A 15,311-nucleotide genomic window follows, 5' to 3' on the forward strand; every position below is an offset into this window, starting at 1 on the left:
CACGAGTGGGTAAAAAATAGTGCTTCAGTGTTGTGGCCTCAACTACAAAACTCCTCCCTGCACACATTTAGATTATTCCTCTTTAACCTATCCTTTGTGTTGCTGCAGCAGCTTAAGTAGGACACTGGGTTAGTGTCACTCTAAACATGAAAATACACAGCTGGGCCTCACTGCCACTGCCATCTGCTGTAATTTGCTGGTATTACACAGTAAAATGACTTCAGCTGCATGAAGCAAAAAACAGCAGCTTGCTCTTTTAAAACACCAGAAAATTGTCTCAGTAAAGCTGCTGTGATAACTCTGTGTCCTACCTGAAGATAAACCCGAACACGCAGACATAATAAAGGTATTTTTAAATGCTGTGATAGACATGCTGTTGTTTACAAGGTAATAATTTTCCTGTTGGCTGTAAATCTGCTCATAAATCAACTTTTAACTGCAGAACTTGCCTGACAGTCATCAGGCTTTAAAGTTTTCTTCAAAGTGTTGATCCAGAAGCATAACACACCTGGTTGTTTGACTAAAACGTGACTCAGCGTAAAACCACAACGTTATTTTCCTGTTTACATTAAACATGCTCTAACGACGAGCAGGATAGTCAGACAAGAAGCAAAATCTACTAATGTAAGCTTTTTATGTTGCACTGTTCGTGTTTAACCAGGTGGTGATGGCAGAGGGGTGTAATTATATTGTAGAAAAGCCATCCCATCACGTTTCCCCCGAACACTGTACTTTGAGCCTGTTCTGATGGTCCTCTACCTCCCATCAGATCTCTCTAGAGACGGAGCGTCTGGGTCCTCGCCGTGTGGAGAGCCTGAGGAAAGAGGACGAGGAGTGGCAGAAGAAGGCTCACGCCGCCGTGCTCTCCATTCAAGACCTGACTGTCAAGTTCTTTGAAACCACGACGCGAGCTCTGAAAGGTAAACAAAGATGAGGTATTTCCTGTCTCCATGAGAAAAGGTTGAGCTTTGTTTTGGCATTGACCTTTGAACCTGTGTTTCTAATGCTCACCAGATGATAATAATGCAAAAGACATTTAACCTAAAACATATTCTTTCCTCATGCACTCTTTAAAGTTTTCATCTTTAAAACATCTAACCTGATTTTTGCACTTAAAAGCACAATTTTTCTATTTTGCAGTCTATTAATATATAGCTTTTAATGTTTTAAACAGTGATTTAAAATGTAATTTTGTGCTAAAATGTCCTTTTACATGGCTGTAAGGCATTGAAAGGTAGAAATGATCTGATAAGAGCTTTTTGTTTCTACCGAAACTATTTTTGACAGCCATGTTTTCTGCATATGTTGCAGCTCTGTATGAGAGGATGCGTGTGGACCAGAGGAAGTTTGGAAAATCGGCATGGGTAGCAGCAGTTGAACGCATGGAGCGGCTGCAGTACGCCGTTTCCAAAGAAACTCTGCAGCTAATGAGAGCCAAAGAAATCTGCCTGGAACAGAAGAAACATGGCCTGAAAGAGGAGGTAAGGCGCTGAATAAATGAGTAAATCAGTCACTGATGTAGGTTCTGGTTTATCTGGGTGTGTCCTTTAAAAAGGACAATGAAGCTACACTTACAAGTCGGGGGGGAAAAGGCAAGATAATGGCCATGTTGGAAAAATGAGCTCATGGCTCTGGCATCCTGTAATGGAGGGAATAACATCCTGGTGTGCAACAGTGGAAGTGACTCACTGTTCGGTCAAATGTTTGTTGTACATTGTAGAGCTTCTTTGAATCCCATCTGTGCTGCGTTTCAGCACCAGTTTTCACTAAACTTGTGTTGGAAACAAATCCTCAGTTTTGGTTTCTGAAAAGCAGCTAAGCTGTGGCTGATGTCCTTTGGGCCCTCGAGAGTGATGCAGTCGTGGGGTTGTGGTTGTTAGATGCAGAGTCTGCAGGGTGGAGAGGATGCCATGCTGCGTCTGGACCAGCTGGAGGCGCTGTACTACGAGTTGCAGCTGCAGCTGTATGACATTCAGGCTGAGGTGCTGCGCTGCGAGGAGCTGCTGCTGACGGCGCAGCTGCAGAGTCTACGAAGGCAGATGACGGGTGAGGCTTCATTTTAATGGTTTTGTGCAGTTTGTTTTTCTCGCTGTGATTGTCATGATGATAAATAACCAAATCTGGAAACATCTGTGTTTTTTAAGTTAGTCAGTGTCTCCCTCAACAGTATGCGCCTTTTTTTCACCTGAAAAACCAAATTTAGATTTCTTTTTTTTACTAAACTCCATAAATTGAATGTGCAGATATTAAAGTAGCCTAATGTCAAGAGGCTTCCAGTATTAAATTGATTAAAAGCGCTGTTCTTGTTTCAGCCTTAGTCAAAATCTGTGCAAATTACATCTTTAATAGATGTTGGTTTCCACCTTTGTGTTGTTGTTGTTCTTTTAATATAAAACTAAATGTAGACAGCAACTTAAATTAAATTAAAGCAGGCCGAATCTTCATTTTGACATATTTCTTGTAATTATTTTGGTGTATTAATGATGCAGCAGCCTTCTTGTTCAGATCTAACTCAAAATAGAGACAACATTTACAAGGAACTTCCTAGTTGAATAAAGTTGAAGTAAAAATAACTGATAAGCTATATGAACTCCTATAAGCAGCATTTCATCATCATTCATTTAGGTTTTATTTGTGTAATAATAGGCCTGTCACCGTAACAAATTTTATCATGCGATTATTTGTCTCAGAAATGATTGCAATAGACGATAATATTGCGCTAAGCGATTATTGTTGTCATTTTGAGACCATTTTCAACTAAAATAACAACAATGCCATAATAATGCAAGTACACCTTTTCAAAGATCAACAAACTTTCATTTCCAAAGAACATTTAGCTCAATGTGCAGAATAGTTTCTGCTCATCCAGTCTCCAGTCTGCTAAAACTGATCCGGATTTCTCCTGGAGTTTTGACATTGTGGTTATCTGGAACATATATACACTATGTACCACAGTTACATAGTGTTTGTTCAAGCTCATAAAAGGAGAAATGTTTGGACTTGACCGGAGGTGGAATGGTAAAATTAAATGTATTTTATTGCCTTCAGTATTACATTTTTCATGTCATTGTAGAGTTGTGAAATTGCCGTTTGTAACATGTTTGTTCATCCAGGCAACTCATACCGGCTGTGAAATGTTTGCAACATTGTTCAAAACGTTGCATTTTTTAACAATATTAAAGGACAGCATGGCTTTACCAACCATGCTGTCTGAGTGGACACCATGTTGCACTGTCCTGTTTGTATTTAATCTGTTGGTTTAACACCTCAGTGATCGTAATCTGTTTGTTAAGGTCTTTCGTTTCCCAGCTGGAAAAACTGCACTTGATGATTGTGTTTTAAGTGCAGTTGGAAGCTTGTTTTATTGTCATGTTTAGTTAAAATTGTCTTAAAACAAATGTGGCACTGGAGAGAGAAAAGAAAGACAAATAAAAAATTATTGCGTCCAGCAAACTTATTGCGCACATTTTTTCTTGTCATGCAAGTAATTGACTTATTGCGACACGTCTATGTAATACTTGCACAAAACTGGATGTAGCATAAGGTGGTCTTTTGCACCGTTCGGATGTCCTAAATGATTATATTCTAAACAACGTTCATGAGGAGTTTTAAGGGTAAAAAACGCATTTCTGATCTTCAACCAGAGCGACAGGATGAGGTGGTGTACTACGATGCTTTCGAGAGCCCCGATGCCATGAAGGGTGTTGAAGACCCGGCGTCCCCGCCGTCGCCCCTCAGAGATGAAGAACTCAGCGTCCTGCAGCAGAGGATGCGGCGGCTCGAGGCCCGGAAGGGCCGCATCACCGCCAAGAAAGTCTACCTCAAAAACAAGAAGGCAAGTCAGGTTCTTTTTAAACGTGGGAAGTAAAGTTGATTTACTGATACATCTCTTTATGTGTTGTTCTAATGATTATTTCTTTCTTCAGGAAATCTGTATAGTCAATCACAACCAGAAGATACAACAGCGACAAGGTGGCGATGTGGACTGCGACTCTCTGCAGGTACGCCAGCAGCTCAGACTCACCACTTTCTGGATCTCTGTTCACATATTTATGCTTTTATTACTTTGTTTTGTTGGTGGTGCACAAACTGTGTACTTTTTTAAATAATTAGTCCCAGGCTTGGTTTTACCGCAGGACACAATCCCCCTGGCGGTTATCGTCTCCGAACTATGAGCTGATTTCTTGATGTTCATCCATCATAATTTATTGAATAAGAGTCGTGCCTGGTTGATGTAACTGTATTACATAATTCTCTTGTAAGACAAAATTAACCTAAAAAGAACTTCACGGAGGAAAACTTGTATTTCTGAAACATTAAGACATTTTCTTGACTTATTTTGTGAAATTCAAACTGAAAAACAGCAGGATGATCTGAGAAAAGTTAAAAGCTTCACACAGTGGAGCATCATTGTGTGCACGGTTGAGTCTGGCATGGAACTGGTGTTTTACTGTTCTCTCATTTTGTACCCATTCAGGAAAAATTCCTTTAGATTTTCCTTCCACTATGTTGTGAATTTTGGTTTACAACATAAATGTTTTGAATGTTTAAAAGCAAACATGAAAGTCCTTTTTAAAAGTCACATCTGTTTTGGGTTGTTTCGTATCATGTCACAACATAAAATACACTTTAGTCACTCTCACTCCTGCAAGTCGACTGTTTTATCTTGATTATAGTTGCCTTATTGTTTTGGTTTGTTTTGAGTTTATACTTGTTTTGAGTTTATACTTAAAGTCGAAGCTACAAGCATAAATTGACTTGAGATGGCGAATACTGAACCAGTTTAGTTTGTTTTCACTGTTTAGCACTTTGGTCATTTGTGTGGAGTAAATAGAAGAATTATTGCATGACTGTGTGCTTTTAAACAGCATAGTGTTGGTCTCCAGTGTGTTGTGTTTTAACGTAACCAACTCTGCGATCCCATTCACTGTCATCCATCTATCTGTCCATCCATCCATCCATTTTCTTTTGCTTATCTGGGGTCGGGTTGTGAGGGCAACTGCTTAAGCGGGAAAACCCAGAACTCCTTCTTTCCAGCAACATTTCCCATCTCATCAGAGGGGATCTTGAGGTGTTCCCAGGTCAGCTGAGAGATATAATCCCTCCAGGGTTTCCTGGGCCTTACCCGGGTTTCCTTCCGGAGGAACGCGCCTGGAACTTCTCACCAGGGAGGCGTCCAGGAGGCATCCTAGCCAGATGCCCTAGCCATCTCATCTGGCTGCTCCCAATACTGAGGAGCAGTGATCTATTCTAAGTCCCCCTAGATGACCAAGCTTCTCACCCTATCTCTAAGGGAGAGCCTGGCCACCCTGTGGAGGAAACTCATTTCAGCCGCCTGTATATGAGATCTCATTCTTTTGGTCATAGCCCACAGCTCGCGGGCTATATAGGGCAGCGTTTCTCAAATCTAGTCATCAGGCCCCCATGCCCTGCATGTTTTAGACATGATCCTCCTCCAAAGCACCTGAGTCAGATCACTGAACTTCCTCATCAAGTTCTTGGCAGTCTGTTAACGAGCACTTTATTTTATTCAAGTGTGTTATGGTAGGGTTGCCTATAAAACATGCAAGAAAGAGGACTGGAATTGAGAAACGCTGCCATAGAGGAAGGCAGGAACATGAATTGACTGGTGATAACTGGAGAGTCCCACCTTCTGGCTCAGCTTTTTCTTCCCAGAAAGTCTCCGATCAGCTCAAACACTTAAAATTTAAACTATACAGCTTATTTAAATTGAGGTTAAAGACCCACCTGTTCTCATTTCAGTAGTTTTTATTCGATGCTGTTTTGACTTTATTTTAAGTCTAAATCTGCATGTGTCTTTATGTAATGTCATTTCTTTTCCCTTTCTTTCATGTTTTTATTTTAAATGATGCTTCTTATTTTCTAATGTTTTTTTGTCTCCGTAAAGCACTTTGAATCACGCTGTTGTTGAATTGCGCTTTATAAATAAACTTGCCTTTTTCAACACGATGGACCGATGCAGAGTCCGCATTACTGCTGATGCCACACCGGTCCGCCTGCCGGTCTCTTGCTCTGTTCAGCTAACGGGTGACTTAAATTTGACCCCTGATCTGTCTCTGTACATTACAAATGGTAGAGATGATTTAAGTCCTTAAACGTCTGAAAATAAGACCGAGGTTAGAGATGAGTAAATGAAGAAAAATGAAAAAGATTTGAAAAGATCTCTGAGCTATTTACCGATAACTCAACAAACGAACACATCAGATTTTTTTTTCTTCTTCAGGGAACAGAGGATGATGAAGATGATGAAGCCAAGCAAAATGCCAGAGTGAGTCAGGAGAGACAGAGGACTCTGGACAGGCTTCGCAGTCTCAAACAGGTGAGGACAGACACAATCTTTGATTTATTTTTTACAATCTAAATCAGTTATTTTATCAAAGGAGACATAAAACTAAACCGTACAGTCTGAGTTTAATCAGATGCTGAAAATGTTCCGTGTGTTTTTGCTTCACTTGCAGCGTTGAAGGAAAACCCTGTAAATTATGAGAGTCATGTCACTTTGTAGAGTTCATAGCGGGTTGAGTACACACCGTGTAAACTTGGAAATCTCTTTTAATGGTCATGACTGTTCAGTAAACTGCTTCTTAGTGTTTTTTAGTTTTTGTTTGTCTTTCCCTCATATGTCAAACCAGTTTTTACAACAAGTAGGTTCTTTTTTTCTTTAATCATTTTATTGTTACTGTAAATACACAAAATGATCATATATATTTTAATGAAACCAAAGATATTTTTGACCATTCAGCGGTAAAAAATACTTTGACCGCATCATCCAGCCTTTGTTGTAATGGCTTTAATAGCAAACTTATGTCTCTTGATCGTATGATTAAATTATTCTCGTCTGTCTTTGGTATTTATGTCAGAATTTAAAATATCTTGAACCTAAAGTATATCGTTTTAGTTTGATTTTCCTGTATATGTTTGGCATTTGAATGCCCTTAGACGCATATAAAACCCACTTCTGCTGGCTGGATGTCATTCTATGTCTGCATGATGGTGTTGCAGATCTATGTTATCCAACAATGCTCATGCAGACATCAGGCAGCGACTTGCATTGGTCAGTGATGATTGTTGCATCAAAACAAACAGGATGAAGTTGTTTAACTTGTGACAGAGTTGAGCTCAGTGTCTGAGATGCAGGAATTATGGCATCATCAGAACAAAACTATGCTTTACATGTTGAATCTAAGGATAAGCTGGAGCGATGAGGCTTCTTTGTGGTGATAGTGTAGCAGAGTTGATGCTGATGGACTGTTGTCTCCACACACAGCGTTATCCCGGTCAGGTGACCCTGAGGTCCAGCCGGATGCGTCTGGGCCAGACTCACAGTCGGAGGCGAGCGGGGCAGCAGCCAAGCACCCAGGCAGTCAGCGTTCAGACCGACTCCATCTCCGATCTGCCGGAGCTCTCTGCTCCTCCTCCATCTGACGCCTGCGGCTGCGACAGTGTGTCTCTACCAACCGTTGACCTCCAAAGTCTCGACGCTTCGCCCGCTTTCCTCTCACTGCCTCCACTCTCAGCTTCTCCGTCTATCCTCTCGCTGCCTCCTCCACCTCCTCCACCTCCACCACCTCCTCCATCGTTTCCCCCCTCCGACGATCCTACAGCCAGTCCGGCGCGGCAGCTTAAAAGCGAGTCTGAATCCACCTCGCTACCGCTGGCTCCGTTTTCCCCTCGATTCTTCGACAGCAGCCAGCTGCTGACGGCGAGGAAGAAGCTGAGGAAGACTGCCTCTCTGGACTCATCGCAGTGGAGGAGAGGTGAGGAAGACTTAAAGTTAAAACACTTAGACAAAACATTTTAAATTCAGCTTTATTGTCTTCTTGCTACTTCAATACAAAGTCATCTCAAGGCGCCTGACAGACATAGTCTAGTTACATGCAAATAATGTAGTCCTTTTATAATCCAGATTAAATCCTTAGTTCATATCTGTGTTTATATAACAATCAAGTTATAGATAAAAAAAACAAATAACAGCCAAGCTAAGGAAACAGATTGCATCAAATCTTCTTTTTAATCCTTGTATACCCAAACTAACATGTGTGGTAGCTCAGCAGCTCTTCTGTGCTCATACAGAAAAACATCCGATAAAAACAGAAACCCCAAACCTGCGTACATTTATTGTTGCTTCATTGTGAGCCATTTTTGGTTGCGGCTTATTAACCTTCAACACACTGCATGAAAAATGACGTTTTTTCCTGATAAAACAGCATTTTTTTTCACAAACAAAAAGAAAAATCATGCCTACCATGCCTTTCAAAAGCAACACGACTCGATCGTCCTGCTCTGTCCCCCTTTGCATCTTTTACTTGGTCCGCAGACTGATTAGTCTCGCGGACGAACAGAGCGATGATCTCTTCGTTTAAGAATAGCTCAAACAGTTCCCCTTCAGACACATCATTGTCTTCTAAATGTGGCCCTGCGAGTTCACCAACACTGAACTGTGTTCCTGTATTTCAGCGCATTCATGCGCCGGCGTCTGTCAAAGGCTTGCAAAAATCGGGCGCATGAATATTGGAGGTTAATAAGCTGGATTTTCTTCCTCCTACTTCTTGGTCATTGGATGTTTTGGGGAATGGCCCTGAGCAAGCTGTTGCTGTCATGTCGGGTGGTTTAGTCTGGGTGACTAAGTGCAGTGAAAGCAAACCAAGCCAAAGGAGGGTGCATTTCTTGGCGCGCCAAACTATCCTGGTGTGAATCTACCTAAAGCCCACAAACTGCCAGAGACACATAAAGCAACATCGCTGAACAGATGCCTATGGGTCACAAAGTCAGTCTTTACCATGAGATTTAATAAAAAGGGAAGTTTTCCACCTAATCTTTAATGTAGAGAGTTTGTCTGCTTCCTGAACCAGACCTGGGAGCTGAGAGTTCTGATACCGAAATGTTCTGCCTCCCATTTTACTGTTAGAAGAACCAAAGACAACCTGAAAGAGCGAAGTGCTCTTTTAGTATGACATTATGGGATATTTGGTCATAGTGGAGTAAAGTCAGTCAGAGCTTTATATGCGAGGGAATGCCCATACAAGAATCTTAAATGATCAGTCACAAACCGGAGCTTTTTTTTTTTCATTGTTTAGCATGATTTTTTCACTAAATAAATAGATTTTTATCCATCTGACAACAGGATCTGAGAATGTTTGAGCCTTTTTGTGTGACTAGTTGATGGTTATCTGGTCCAGCTTTGTTTATAGCCAGCCAGCTAGTGGTTACTACCTTAACTTTGGTTCATTTTACCCTGTTGATGTCACGGTGTGAATCCAAATGTAGGACAGTGAGGCAGGATGCCGAACCAAGACGTCTTTAATCCCAAATTTGACATGTTAACACAAGAACGAAACACAATAAACCAGCAAGTGGGAACAGAAACCAAGGGCTATAAATACTGGGAAACATAACAAGACACAGGTAAAATGGATTTGCTAATTTAGCCAAGGTGTACTTAATGAACGGCAGGCGAAACTGGAAACAAGACAAAAGGAAACAAGACAAGGAAAACTACAAAATAAAACATAAAACCAGAGCTGAGAAAACACGAGACATCACAACATGACAATTAATCTGTTAACTTGTTGAGAGGAAATAAATTACATGCCTTCAGGAATTAAAGTGACTTCTTTCATAACAACTGTGTGGTTTTTGTTTTTTGTTTTTTTAAATCTCATCTAGTGATGTTAAGTGATGTGAACAGGTAACAGTATTTCCTGATAATGTCCTGTCTGACCATTTCTTACCTAGAAAAGCACATGAAGAGCGCAAACCTCTGCCAAGGCCTTTAAAAAGTTCCTGTTCCACCAAATCAGTTCTTCCTTTTGACATTTCCAAAAACTACAAAAAATTTCATGAAAGTCCGTCCATAACTTTTTGAGTTATCTAGAACACAAACAAACAAACAGATGAATGCTGGGTAAAACATGACGTCCTTGTTGGAGCTAATAACTTTTAGTTTGATAGCAGCAGAATAATCCCATGTACCAGTACAGCAGACACCAGCTTGTTTAAGTGTGTGAAACACTGGATAATCTTCAAAGATGATTTTACTTTTATTTTGTCCTCTGGTGCTTCAGAAAAGTTGATTTTTACTCATAAAGATGTAAAATGTTTGTAAGTCAGTTTCTAAACTGTGGGATTGTTGTGGCGTTTCAGGCTTTCCAGCTGTTGGTGGACATTTAAGTTTCCACCATCAGCTTTGTACTTCGGTCTCATGCAGGCTGAAGTTGATATTTCACCACTAAAATCAAGTTAAAAAGGATTAAGTTACATTTTGGGGTCTTAAAACATCTTTAACACTTGAACTTTGTGTGTTCACAGCAAGCTCACCGATGGACGAGGTGCTGGCTTCTCTCAAACGGGGCAGTTTCCACCTGAGGAAAGCCGAGCTGCGAGTCCTGGGGCCCGACCCGGACGACGACAGCAACAACATCCTGGCTCAGATCCGACAGGGTGTCCGGCTGAAGAAGGTCCGCACCCGTCCGGAGCAGCAGCGCCACCCCAAGAGCTTCCCACACTCAGCAGACGCTCTGACCCGCAGCATCCACGAGGCACTGAGGAGAATCAAAGAAGCTTCGCCCGAGTCAGAGTCTGAGGACGAAGGCCTTCCCTGCACTGATTGGGAAAATTAAGGTGGTTTGTTGGAAAAGTCAAACTTGATATTTTAGATATGTGGAGCCAAAATAAAGAGAAAAAACAGCAACAACATGAGACGAGCAGACAAACCAGGTCATCTGGAGAAACCTTGGTGCAATTTGAACAAAAGAACTTAGTTTCTTTTCATATGTGTGTTTGTAAAGACGGACCACTGATCTTTTATACATGTGGCACTCTTGGCGAGGATACAACCTCTAACCTCTCGTTACGTCGGAGTTGTACTGTAGCTCGCTGTGATGGGTTTGTTTTAGGAAGTGAGCGTCTTGTTCTTCTTGCCTACAGTGACGGCAGACATTCAGTCTCAGACCGTCACTGCACACCTTTTCCAATTTACACCACATTTACTCTGCTTAGTTTAGACTTTACCAACCTGAACACGTCCACGTCTTCACAGAAACAAGGTTAGGTGAATAATTTAACTCTTCAAAATGGATTAAAATACATTAAAATATGATCTAACAGGAGAGAAGGTGACAGGCTGTTTAAATGTCTAAAATTCAGTCAGAAATGGGGAATTGGCAACCACAGACAGAAATCCAGTGGAATAGTTTCTATGTTATTTTGTTACAAACCAACACTGGAACCAGTCCTTATATCTTGCATGTTATCGCAACATGTACGTCCTCTATTTCATCTTCTACATGTTCTGCCAGGTCAGTATTTCTGTAAATCTGTTTATGAAGCGTTTTTGTCGCCTTTTTTTGAAGTATAAATGTTTCGGTTGTTGTGTGTGATGGGTTAATTTTACTGTTAGATGGATTTCATGTAACATTTATGCATCTGGACACGATCTGCTCTGATTAACATTTTATTGATTATTTTCATGGCTAATAAGAAAATAAAGCAGCAGGTGTAAACTGCTGAAGCCTGACTTTTGAGGTTTGCAAAGGTTTTATCACTTTAAAGAAAAATGATGTAGTTGTCTAGTTTACAGATTTTCTTTTTTCTGTAACTAAATTGACTCTATGAAGCATTTTAAATGTTTAAACCCTGAAGAATCATTGAAATGATGAAGATTAAGATTACTCAGATAAATTATTACTTGATTTCATTTAAAATTACTTTAAAAACAGATATTTTATCTGATGAATCCTGTTTCGGGGATTTTTAAAGGACACACCTTCACACCCGACAACACAAGGATCTTTTTTCTTTTTATTTTATGGAGCTTGTTAAATGTTTTATGGTTAGTTTTTTTTTTTTATTACACTGAGTAAGTCTTGATTTTATCACTGCCTTTCTTTTTGTTTCTTGTTCCCAAAGATGACTTTTCCACTTATGTACTCTGGAGTGTGTGCGTGTGTGTGATTTGGTGTGTTTTGTTGAACCTATTTTTAACTGAAAATCCACATTTTTTTCTGTTTTGATAAGTCATGCATTGATCACTGTGGCTTAATTTAGAGGAATGTTTTTATTGAAATTTTTTCTTACTGTTAGATAAGAGGACCAATACCACTTGTGTTTGTCTGTTGGATCCAGATTCATATTAAATTGACTTAGCTTAGCATAAAGACTAAATGGAAGGAACCAGTTAAACTACAGTTTTTGTAGTCCAACCCACCAAAGTATTTTACATTAAGTTTGATTTTAAAAAGAAAACCATAAATCATGAAACTTGTTCATAAGAAGTAAAGAAAAAAAAAAGTATGTTTACTGCAACTCCCATGGTGCATTTCAAAGGTGTTTTCCATTTGTCTCCAACTCAGATGGAAGCTTGCACCAGTTTGTGCCAAAACACCATGTTTACAAAACCGTCTAAAATATTTCTAACTAGCTGGATGGGAAAATAAAATTTGGCTCACCAAGTGATGGAAAAAATTGACCCATTTATATGCTGTGCCTCACTTTCATGGCAAAGAGAAGATGGCAGCTATCTACTGTTATAAGTGTAGACTGGCTTTTTCTTTGTGGCACCTGCAGCTACAAGTACTGTTAGACAGTTTTTGCATTGTTTTTAAACAGGTTTATTGATTGTGAATCAAGGCTTTAGGATTTCAGGAATTGATAATCATTGAAGTTTACCTTCTGAGCCCAGTAACAGAGATGTTTCTGCTGTCAAAGAGACAACAGTCATGAGCTAAATTTGTATTCAAATTTGTGAAAAATAAAACATACAAATTTAGTTAAAAGGTTGCAAATCCACATTTTATTTATTTAATCTACTCAGTTTCTTCAAGGTTGCAGAATTTATTATACAACACAAAACAGAACTTGTCATTTGATTTAACGTTTAGCTAAGCCAATATAATATTTAATGCATCCAAGAGCAGGAAAACTGTTACAGTAACACCTGCGGAAGACACATGGAGTTACTGACTGCTGCTAAGTGTTGATGGATGAATAAATAAAAGGCATGCAGTTCCTCTCAACCCTGTTTGTGTAAACCATTGCAAAAGATGTGTTTCCCCCTTTTTCCCCACCTCATCTTTATAAAATCTGGATTTTGATGCAGTTTTCTTTCACCAGTTTTACCACCTTATGCATGTGACTGGTTTGAGGACAAACCCATCACATTTGTGCAATAATGAAGATGGAAAGAAAGTCATTTAATGGATTATACTGTAATGAAATGTAAATGATGAAAAATGTATCCGCATGCCCTAAATGTATTGAAGTATTTATTGAAACTTCATATTTTAAGAATTTTTTAAAGCTTACAAATGTAAATGTACTTTATAAAATTTTCTTTTTGTTTCCTGTCATGACATTCCTCTCTACTTTATATATCCCATATGTATATAATTTTTTTCTTTTAAAAATGGTAATAAAAAAATGTCCTTAAAACAAAAGTAGTCAGAAATCCGATTTTTTTTTGTAGTCCAGTGAAGGCCTCATGAAGACCAACGGTCGGGCAGGCTAGCTAGCTTAGCATGGTTTCGTTGTTAGGGTGTTACTGAACAAGGAAGAAACAAATGTGCTTAATTCTGAGGTGAGTAAGCTGAAGAAACTATTAAAAGAAAGAAAAAGCAAGTTTTGAGGCAGCAAACAAAGTAGAGGTATGTAGCTACCATGGTTGCTACTCAGTAATGGACCGTTGCCTCTTAGTAACGGCTGCCGTTCGTTTCAACCAAATGTTCGATACCTAAGCAACAAAAAGTTGGGATTTTATTTTTTGATTTTTTTGTTTTTAAACAGCCTTATACATGTATATTACAGTGTGAGGATACCTTTTTTTTTTTTTTTTTTTTTTTTTAATGAAAAAATCTAATCAGCCAATCATGTGGCATCAACCCTGAACAATTGGTCATGTAAATAATGGTCAAATTGAGTAACAGATTGACAGGAAATACGATTTAAGCGGCCTTGTTTGTGCCAGAGGGGTTCTTTCAAAAACTGCTGATTTTCTGGGATTTTTACATGCAACCATCTCTAGGGTTGACAGAATGGTCTGAAAAAGACCCAATAATCTTAATGCCTTGTTGATGTTAAAGGAGAATGTGCAGACTGGTTGGAGATGATAGAAAGAGAACATGAACTGAAATAACCACTGGTTTCATAATTTCAGTATAATTTCTGAACGCCCAACACTCCAGACTATGAAGCAGATGGACTACAGCAGCAGAAGACCACACCAGATGTCCCTCCTGTGTCAGATCAGGAAACTGAGGCTACAATTCATCCAGACCTACAGTCTATGATCAGGACTCACCAAAACTGGAGAATTGAAGATGGAAAAAATGTTGCCTGGTCTGATGAGTCTTCATTTCAGACTTTGATGTAAACAACCTAAAAGCATGGTTCCATCCAGCTTTAGCTTGACATTTTCTTGGCACACTTTGGGCCCCTTAGCTCCTATTCAATAGGCATTGGGGTGGGTTTAAAAACCACAGTCTACGTGAGCATTGTCTTCTGATGGATAGTTCCATAACGCACTATGTCACAAAGCTTAAATCTTCGCTTTGTCTGTACTACAATGACCTCCAATGTCACCACATCCTATCTAATAGAGCAGCTTTGGGAGTAATGGGAGATTTCCATCATGGACCTGGGATCACCACCCCAATGCCATAAATTTGGGGAAAATGCTGACATTTATTAACAAATATCTTGTCATTAATGCAAAAAAAAAAAAAAAAAAAAAAAAGGTTTATAGGTGGCAATAACTTTTCTGGACTTGGAAGCCTCTTGGATGGACCATCCCACGAATGAAACAGACTGTGGTTAGACCAATCTGTGTACCAGATCATTGTTGGGAGTATTAGATGCACTGCACTATGGATCAAATATTAAATAGATCTTCCAGACAGTTATCAGCAATAAATACAATTGAAACAGAGCTCTTTCAAAACTTATTACTTCTGTGATGGAATCATTAATGCTGAAAAGTTCACTGAGATTTTACAGCAACATTTGCTGCCTTCAAGACATCTTCTCAAGGGAAATGACTATTCTATTCTACAGTCATTTAGCAGATGCTTTTATCCAAAGCGACTTACATACATGTTCATACCGCAATAGGCACATCAGGGGGCAACTTAGGGTTCAGTGTCTTGCCCAAAGACACCTCAAATTCAGCACATAGTCAGGGGAAGCCTGGAATTGAACTTCCAACTTCTCAGTTACAAGCCGACTGCTCTTCCTCCTGAGCCACAGCTGACCGATGTAAACAATATAAAACCGCTATGCATTATATAATTATGTTTAAT

The 15,311-nt window shown here is 39.6% G+C and overlaps 1 protein-coding gene across 1 annotated transcript in view; it reads left to right on the top strand.

The window, feature by feature from the left end:
* jmy (junction mediating and regulatory protein, p53 cofactor) overlaps window positions 1-10,640 on the top strand; it is a gene marked incomplete at both ends in the record, with an annotated part of 30,578 nt that extends 19,938 nt beyond the window's left edge. Inside the window, 8 exons of the mRNA XM_079256480.1 lie at window positions 770-920; window positions 1,312-1,481; window positions 1,881-2,046; window positions 3,645-3,835; window positions 3,927-4,001; window positions 6,245-6,340; window positions 7,289-7,778; window positions 10,330-10,640. Coding sequence (XP_079112606.1) covers window positions 770-920; window positions 1,312-1,481; window positions 1,881-2,046; window positions 3,645-3,835; window positions 3,927-4,001; window positions 6,245-6,340; window positions 7,289-7,778; window positions 10,330-10,640 — 1,650 coding nt within the window. The remainder of the gene's footprint in view (window positions 1-769; window positions 921-1,311; window positions 1,482-1,880; window positions 2,047-3,644; window positions 3,836-3,926; window positions 4,002-6,244; window positions 6,341-7,288; window positions 7,779-10,329) is intronic.
* Between the last annotated feature and the right edge of the window lie 4,671 nt (window positions 10,641-15,311).

The sequence above is a fragment of the Telmatherina bonti genome (genome assembly GCF_933228915.1).
Source record: "Telmatherina bonti genome assembly, chromosome: 17".
NCBI classification, from domain to species: domain Eukaryota; kingdom Metazoa; phylum Chordata; class Actinopteri; order Atheriniformes; family Telmatherinidae; genus Telmatherina; species Telmatherina bonti.